The sequence below is a fragment of the Protopterus annectens genome, chromosome 2.part0 (assembly GCF_019279795.1).
Source record: "Protopterus annectens isolate FY-2018-M chromosome 2.part0, PAN1.0, whole genome shotgun sequence".
NCBI lineage: Eukaryota > Metazoa > Chordata > Ceratodontiformes > Protopteridae > Protopterus > Protopterus annectens.
The window spans coordinates 1,153,159,217-1,153,168,813 of NC_056728.1; the positions used below are offsets into that span (position 1 = coordinate 1,153,159,217).

General features: G+C 40.8%; 1 protein-coding gene across 9 annotated transcripts in view; it reads right to left on the reverse strand.

Moving 5' to 3' along the window:
- The window catches only part of LIN54 (lin-54 DREAM MuvB core complex component), a 1,508,411-nt gene that overhangs the window by 984,152 nt on the left and 514,662 nt on the right, over positions 1-9,597 (reverse strand). For all 9 annotated transcript variants that reach the window (XM_044061349.1, XM_044061353.1, XM_044061352.1 and 6 more), the window contains one exon: positions 5,153-5,879. In XM_044061349.1, coding sequence (XP_043917284.1) covers positions 5,153-5,851 — 699 coding nt within the window. In that variant the 5' untranslated portion in view covers positions 5,852-5,879. The remainder of the gene's footprint in view (positions 1-5,152; positions 5,880-9,597) is intronic.

Below are 9,597 nucleotides of genomic sequence, written 5' to 3' on the forward strand. Positions count from 1 at the left end.
TTTGGTACTTCTATGAGTGGGCATATCTCTTCTTCACTCATAGCCCGTGAATTTCCATTCATTTGATATAATTCAATATCCCCTTTTAAATTACGTGTTCGAGACCTAGTCTCGATAGGATCTCTAACAAACGGTAGTGGTTTTATAGGAATAACTGGATATCGTGGAGGTGGGCCAGTTTGTTCTTTTGCTTCATATTCCGGTAAGGGAACTGGTAAGGGAACCGGAACCAGAGGGGGTGGAGGGGCCGATGCTACAACTAAGTTATTATCCTCTTTGTCTAGAAACATTGCTTTTGAATTTTTATTCTTTTGTTCTCTTCGGTTTGCTTCCTCAATCCACCTGTGTTGCCTGAGGAACTCCTAATTTACGCTGTTTTTTAACCCGACCTTTAGAATCGGTTTTTAGCCGTCTAATAAGTTTGATAAGCGAGGATCTTTCTAGTTTCCCATCAAACTCATATTTATTAACCCATTTAGTATAATATCTAACGTTGTCGGCGCGTTGTGATTGCATATATTTTGCGTCTTCGGTTAACGGTGGGCTTTGGGGTCTTTTTGTTTTTGTGCACGTATTACCCATTTTGTTCTAACCTTTTAAATGTTATGTAACCCTTTTATTTTTAATGTGGTACCACCAAGTGTTTACAGTCCCTTCAGACTACCTGCCTAGTTATTCTGTTTCCCTGATCTATGACAAGATAGCAATATTTCTGCCCCTGAATTTTAACAAAATTCTCACAGAACAAATACAATCAAGTCCCTAATCTAAAACAGAAAAAAGTAGATTCACCCTACCTGAGCCTCAGCGATTGGTCACTCACTGTTCAAACGAAACCCGCCTTCAGTCGTAGAGCAGAAAAGTGGCCGGCCTCTTTTGCACGACAATTCAGTCGGAGGTCTTTCAATGAAGAAGATCCGATGTGGTATCTTCCCTGCGCAGTTTCATGCCACCTGGCCCATCTGATCCCAGGCTAAACGAGGGTTTCCGGCTCCAAAGGACCAAAAAATGTCAAAGAAAATACTTCAAAAGACCAAAAGCATAAGGTTCAGTTCAGGTATCTTTATTCTTGCGCAAGGAGACAAAAAATGCAGTTACAGAGTTTGTCTGACTAAAATCAGGAAGTGTCACAATTATTATACCTTTCTTTCAAGGCACTGCCCACTACGGCTGACGTAGCAGACCACCAGTTCACAATTCTGTTACTTTACAGATGTTTCTCACATTTCTAGCTGACTCTTCAAAGTTTAAAAAAGATTTTTCCGTAAACAGGATGGCCTTGACGACCACCGGTCAATTATAACTTTCTTGCTATGTGATGTTACAAGTCTAGGTACTATGGCTAATTCAAGCACAATGCAAGTACAGATTTCTGAAGCAGTTCATTGTTTATAGTATCTAACTTTCTTGCAGCTTGTGCACTTTTTCATTAGCACGAACAGAGCTTATTGTCCATAATGAATGGATCTACAGAAATTATTATTATTCTCCATTTAATTTCCTGACCTAGCAGAAAATCACCTGCTTTCCAGTACATTTCCAAGGCATAAACATGTATTTTGCTGTGCTAGCAAACTAGGTCAGAGTGCATCTTGCAGTGTCAGAAAGCACAATTTCAGAAAAACATGTTTTCAGTTTCAAATAGAACTAATGCTGCATATAGAATAAAAATGTGTTAATCTTCCCTTATTTAAAATAAGCATTACACACGTTATTACATATTTTTCTAACACTTGTGTATCAAGTGACTTTGAAAAACTACTAGAAACATTCCATAACTGCCTCCAGAGGGGAGTGTTTAAGAAATATTTCAGGTGCAGTGCTGCTGACCCATGGACTGAATGTGGCCTCCTGGCATACAGCAATCCACTTTGCCTCTAGCTTGGTGACAGTTCTGGCCCTGTTTCTGGACCCTTTCATGCACTACTTTGTCTGCCTTGTTCTGGCCTTCAGTAGACTGATATCCACACTAGTTTCTCTAGTTCTGCAGCCCTTTGTAGACAATGGACCATAACACCCACAGCCATCATGTTTCTTTCTACTTCACCATTTCCTTATTATTCCTGCTAATCTTATCACTGGAAAGTGGGGTCCTACAAAAGTGATAACTATGAATGTCACCTTGGTGTCCTGTACAAAACCAGTAATCTGGTACCAAAAATGCAAGTTCGTATGAGTACATGTAGCAGTAGTTCTGGGCAAAGCCAAATCCATGTTACATGAACATGTAGGCTCTGAGCTTCTCTTTATACTTTCTGTCTAATAACTCCTTGAACACAAGGAACATTTCACTGCAAGCACACCATGTGAGTGAGGCAGTGATGTCCTTGAGGCAACAGTGAATGATGCTAATACATGCTTTCCAATCTGTCCACTGACCAGGACTCTCTCAGTGGGCAGTACGACTCAGAGCTAGGAGTCCTCTCCGGACCAGTGCCAAAAGAATGGGTTCTGTCTTTCAGATATCTGACCAATTACTGAGCAGCCCATAGATCTGGTCCGACTTCCTGGACACAGGGGCTATGATGTTAAGGTTGCTTCATGCCACTTTGTGGCACCATTAGGCATGTTCTCTTACTGTGGGTTAACAAAGTCTGGGGTGTGAATGTACATGCTTGTTGTAGCCTTTTTTTGAGAATAGGGGATGTCTTCTTAGGGCTATCCTGCCCTCTCTTGTATTGAACAGAGAAACTCTCCGAATGTAGGGTCATCGAGTGGTGACCTGCTGGATGGCTATGTCATTTTTATTACCCATTTCACTTACTACCACCTCACGGGGATGGAAGTCTGTACTTCTGGAATTATACTTGGCTTTGTAGGGTATTCTGGGGGAAAGCCTTTGGTGGCCTCTGTTATGGCTAGAGGTGTAATCGTCTCAGGATTTGCATCACTAGCAGGAGCTAATATGTGGCTGTCATAGGCTGTAGTCTCATACACGTTCAATAATGTTCAAAAGTGAAGTTTAAAGGAAAGTCAGGAATTCAGCAACTCATGTAATGTAATGAATGAAAACTGTTAAAAATAAAACATACGTGCACATTATTTAATGCTAATAATGGAAATCAAGTTTGTTTCCCTACTTTCATATCGCAACTTAAAAATGTGCTGACTTAATAAAGACGTACGTTGATAGCACACCATCCACTGATTGCAACAAGCACTGGAATGGCACAGGGAATATTATTGCAATGATGGAAGCAAACTACCAGGGCTGAAGGGGACACCACAGGGTCCATCAGTCTGGCAAAAGGTAAAGCAGATTATATCACGCTTACCAAAAGAGGGTGCCTGAGCACCAGTAGTCGTACTTTTGGCAAAGTGCTGCAATGCCAGTGACTTAAAAGTGGAGAGAAAAGGAAGACATTTGAGCATGTAAAACCCTCTTGGTACTACTTAAGATGGGAGACTGTAAGGCTAGGATTGCTTTCCTAACATCCCACATAGCTTTTACTAGCTCGTTGTGGATAGGGTCCCACTGAGAGGCCATCCCAGGATGCAGCTGCAATTTTAACTGCCATAGAGAAAGCACTACCAGTGACATATGCTCCACTGTCTCTTTCAATTTAAAGGCTGGGGCAATGTCTGGGACCTCATAGTTGGCAATAATCTTTACAGCAGGAAAAACTGATGCTAGTGATGAGGAATGGGACAGAGAGAGAGAGAGAGAGAGAGAGAGAGAGAGAGAGAGAGGGTAGACAAAAGCATTGCTAGTTGTTTCAGCATCTTCACGGACCATGTTTTTCCCACAGCTTTCAACTAATACATCATTTTTTCCTAGTTAAACAGTGGACTGTGAGGTGCCTCCACTGAAATCAGAAGATTTGACAAGGGCTCTTTTAGTTAGTGTGTCTTTGTTTGCAAGGTGGGATGACAGATCTTTCCTACATCTTTCTCACACTGCCCAGTTAAACCCTCTGGGAATCTGGCAGCCCAAGAAGATATGCTCTTACAAAACACAATGAAGGTACTCAGAATTATATCTGATCACTATGATTTATCTGCTGCAATGTGGTTTCTGTGTGGTCTTCATTTTGCACAACAAAATAAAAGGGGGGTGGCAAAAAGGAAAAAAGTAGAGAGAAAAGAATTTACATGGGATGTACAGGACTCTTGGGAGTAAGTGTGCTAAAAAAAACAAACAAAAAAAAAAAAAAAAAAACAACCCTTTTCAGTAAAGATCTCTTCAAAAAGTGTTACTGAAATCTTGACACTGAAATTGCAAAGTCTTAGGGCACAGAAAAAAAGATTGAAAATACACAAAGAGTGAACACGGATAACTATTTTCCTTTAAACTCGTTTTTGCAGGGGCGCAAGGCTCCATTGCAAACCCCGGACTTATACATACCAACTCCGAACTGGCTATACCTCAGAGAAAAAAGGGAATATTCAGAAAAATGGCATTCTGGCACTTTTAAGTCTAGATTTTTAGCCATTCAATCTCCAAATTTTAGTACTTGGCAATGAATGTCCTGAGATTTTAAACAGATACACTGAAAAAGTCTTCTTTTGAGACCAAACTGAAATAGAGCAATGACAAACTGGAGAGACAGGAGCTGAGCAGTATGTTGGGAACCCAAGACAATGAATAAATAGCCTGAAGACTTTCAAGTGCCAAATGCCTGTCTTATGCAGTCTTTACCATTACTGAAGCTTGACCAGTTCTCAACAGGCCTTACGTCTGCTAGTATGAACGTCTTGCATTATTTTCACTCTAGATTCTAAGGTCTGCAAAAACACACAAGATCTTCTTGACAACAAAGACTTAACAGCCTTGCTCAAAGGTGCACATAGAGTTTCTACTGTATAATCAGTGAAGCCCCAGAAGTACTACAATTACATCATCCACAAACACAAAATATTTCACCATTTTATCTGTCATTACATTCTGCTGTTCAGATAGCAAGCAAAAGAGTTCAAGAAAATCTGTTTCTTACAACCCAATGAGAAAGAATTAGTTTAAAATAATTTGTCTTAATAACCTGTGAGGAATTTTAATACTTTTTCATAAGGCATGTATTTGTATGCAGAGTACTTTTTGATATTTTCCCTTAAAGACTTGAACAAAGCTGAATAATTTCAGAAACAAAACTCAGAGCTTCATTTTCAATACAGGATATACATTCAAGAACCTTCAGAGTTCATTTTCTCTTACCTGCACTGTTTTAACCTGCTGGTTTTGCAAACCAGAAGACGGAGTTGAAGAACCAATAAGAGGACTTCCAGAGCATATTGCTGTTGTCCCAAGAACAGGTTTCACATCTGATCTCCCACCTAATGAAACTACTTTGATTTGAGGAGCAGAGACTCTTGAGTCTATAAGTGGGGGTGGATTTGTGGCCTTTTTATTCTGGTTCAAATGAGTATTTGGTAATGACAGAACATACTGTTGCCCAGCCTTTCCCAAAGTTGTTAAAATTAGTTTCTGATTGTCCTGTTTGATCACATGTCCACCTGTACCCAGATCACAGACTGACTGTACCTTATTTAAAACAATCTGATTTGCAGTTAAGTTAATAGGAGATACGGCACTAAGTTGTAAGCAGTCATGCGACAAAGTGTTGTGCGTGGCCACAGTAATATCTGCTGCATTTGCAGCTGGAAGTAAAAAGTGTTCTGTGAAGTTACTGGACATCTGGATTGGTTCCACAGTAGCAGAGGTCACCAGAGTATCCTCATCTGTATGTATGCTCACTATGTCCTCCAGCTCTGTTTCCATATGGATGTTATCTTCCATGTCGGATGTTATTGTGACAGCCTCAATACTATCCTCCTCTTCCTCCTCTAAGGCAATAGCAGTGTCCATTATCTCCTCTGGCAGCAGACTGTTTACATCTGCTGAAACCACCTCCATTTCTGAGAAGACAGAAGATTCAGGCAATCTGTCAAAACAGAAGACAGTGGGTAAGATATGAGGATGCAGAAAGCCCTGAGTAACTTTAGCAGGTATGAATTAGATAATAAAATGATTGCAGTTTAAAGAACGTCAGCGAGTGGAAACAGAAAGACTTGAAAATAAAACAGTTTTCTGAGCGTACTCACCATAAAAATAGATGGCCAAATAACGAAATGAATGCTGGAGGGCATTTACAAGTGAATGGAAAACCATCACGGGTGGAATTTAGGTCAGTCAAAAAGACACCTACAGCAATGTCCCCAGAAAGGGAGTGAGAAACTACCATGCTGACAATCAGAAAGAAACTTGGCTGTAAACTTGAACAGTAAACTCAGTGTTTTTGGGAAGGGGAGTTCAAGGGACATCTGTATCCTCCAATCCATTCCAAGAGATATGAATAAGTACAGTTAAATTAAAACCTTACACATTCTGTATCCATTTATCCAAAGGGCACTCTAGAGAGTTTTAACATTACATCCAACAGGGTAACTCAATTTAGAGGCTTTTTAATCAACATTAGCCTAAGGAAAAAAAAGGGAGCAAGAAGAACTGAGCTCTTACTGTATTGTAGATCATGTTATTAAAACATTTATAATTACTGTGAATAACCACATGTAACTGCACTTACTGCTGTAATGCATTCATAAAAGAATGGGAAAGAACTATGTGGCAAAGGCTCCTGATCACAGACTTGCCAGAGTACTAAATCATGCCCTGAAGGACAGCAGAAATATAATCAGACTGCTTCTTGACTGAACTTCCCGTTTGCAATGCTTGGAAAAGGGGCAGATGGAACACCAAGTGGTATAGTACAGTTGTGTACACTTACCATAAGTGTAGATGTTCAAATGTATTCACTGTTGCAGTCATTACATTTGGGTAATCCTGCTGGCAGGGTGCCCTCAGCCGGCCTGAATTCCAAAGTCTTGGGTCCTGCGTCAGCCGCTGTCGCCCCTTCCCTAAAGTCAGGTCATCAGGGGTATAAAAGAAGCAGCCGACGCCATTTTCTTCAGTTTTTCTTGCCCCAGATGTCAGGTGCCCCTTAAAAGGGTAGCCAAATTTTATATATATAAATCAATAAATGCACCAATATAAATTTTACCTTCATCTATAAGCAAATACACCAGATAGGTTGTAGAAATCAGAGAAGGAAAGATAAGATTCATAGAAAAAAGGGGGATGGCGGGTGGGTAACCTGGACTGCAACAGTGAATACACTCGAACATCTACATTTATGGTAAGTGTACACAACTGTACTATGTTCTTCGTGTTTCACTGTTGCAGTCATTACATTTGGGTAGAGTCCCAAAGCTATGGTTGGGAGGCTGGAGCTAAACAGCATTAGGGGCGGCTATGAGGCCCTGCAGAACTGCAGTGGCAAAGCCTGCCCTGGATTTAGAGTAGAATGGCAGATGGTAATGCTTTGTAAAGGTGTGCATTAAACTCCAAGTAGCCGCCTCTAAAATGTCTCTGGTTGGTACTCCCCCGAGAAAGGCTGCTGAAGTGGCTGCAGCACTGGTGGAATGTGGCCTAATGCCCTTAGGCACTGGCTTGCCATGGTGTGAATAGCATAGGCTATCTCAAAGCAGACTATTTCAAAGTGGATAGGCCACTGCATTCGTTTATGCTATTCACACCATGGCAAGCCAGGGCTACAGCTACATCAACTGCCTTCCTCAGGGGGGGTACCAACCAAGGATATTTTGGAAGCTGCAACTTGGAGTTCAGTGCACACCTTCACCAAGCACTATCACTTAACTCTATATTCTAAGACTAGAGCTGGCTTTGCCACTGCAGTTCTTCGAGTGTTCACACTGCTGCAGTCCAAGTTACCCCCCCCCCCCATCCCCTCTGTACTAGCTGCACTTTTCTATACCTTTCTATCTGATACAACCTTTGTGGTGTATTTGCTTGTAACTGAAGGCATTTTTTGTATTTTCTGTACATGTTTCATTGGCAATATGTACTGCCCACCTACTAGACGGCACCTGACATCTGGGGCAAGAAAAACTGAAGAAAATAGCGTTGGATGCCTCTTATATACCCCTGGCGCACTTACGTCAGGGAAGAAGCGACAGCAACCGATGCTGGACCAAGACTTTGGAACTCTGGCCGACTGCGGGACCGCCTGACGGCAGGATAACCCAAGTGTGATGACTGCAGCAGTGTGAACACTCGAACATCAACATTTATGGTAGGTACAAAACTGTACTTTCTTCAGTCAAGCTTAGACCGGTCAGATTTCCCTAACCTCCACTTTTTTTTTTTTTTTTTAGCAGTTTCTTTTTCAGTTTTCCTATACCTTAACATTTTTTGTCACTGTGTTTCATTTGTTAATCTATGCTAGTATCAGTTATATTTCTTTCTGGTGTGTTTACTTTCTCTCTACCATCGCTCTGTGAGTTAAAAAAGAAAAAGTTTAGCTTATTGTTTAATGTTATTGTTTTTGTACTTCCTCTTCAGTTCCTGTTTGGATTTTTTCCTGGTCATTCATCGGTTTGTCAGTTTTGCATTTTTTGCTTAATTACTTGTGGTTAATGTTTTTCTTTAAACACAGACAGTACATAATTTAAAAAGTGCATTAAATGTGGATACAGGATTCTTCTTCCCCATGAGTGGCATTCTGTTCTATTTCTTGTTTCAGCAAGGGCCTCTAACTTTGTGAGATTTTCAGACCATTAATGATATATATCCGTTTATGTGGCAGTCCCTCAGCGTTGACACTTTTTTTCCAGGGATGCAACCCAGGTCTCACCAGGATCTTAACCTTAAAAGCATACGGAAGATGAGGAGAATAGAGAAGTAAAAAACATAGAAATTATAGACCTGTTTTTCGAGCTTTCCCTGTGAGCAAAAAATTAATAAATAAAATGGTGATGGAGGGCTATTCATTATCTACCCTTATATCTACTCATGTAGTGTCTTTGATGCTTGTAATTGTGGATAATTCTTCTTCCAGGATTAATAAAACTAGAATGCTATATTCTGTGTCTGATACTGAAGTCCGAAAATGTTTGCCTTTCAAGCCATCATCTTACAGCTCTATGAAGTCCTACTGTAGTCACTCTAATTATATAGTATGAAAAGACGTCGAGGGCCTTTATGAAGATTCCACAGGAATTGTCTTTCACCACTTCCTCCCTTTGTATCGGTGTAGATAGAAGTTCTTCTCTGTTTTCACTTTTCTGTCCTAGCAATCCTCACCAACTACTGTTTTTGCATTACTTCTGACTAGATCAGTCTGTACGCTACACCTGTCTGTAGATGTGTTGTGGGCTTTCTTTTGGGACCATAACCTTTCTGTTTGGTACATTGCATATCCTCAGTGTTGTCAATGTAAATAGCTTTGACACCAGTGATTCAATGTCTGAAGTCTCTCTAGCCCTAAGGTTAAGGTCATCAGGCCTTTAGGGTCAAGCTCTGTGCTGACTTTGTCGATGTTATTTGTCTGTAGTGACTGATTCAGTATTCAAGCTCTCAGCCTCAGAGTCTGATTTGGCCTCCATGGTTCCATCAGCCCAGTATTAGTACAGGGAGTTGGGCTGTTGGGGTCAGGTTTTACAATGATCTATTTGGCATAAGTGCTGGCCTAGGTGGACTTCATCCTCAAAGTCAAGGTCTGTGCCTTGGCCTCATGTGTTGCCTTAGTTTTTGATGACATTGACATTACAGACAGTGCTTCAACTGCCACCCTTGGCACCTGC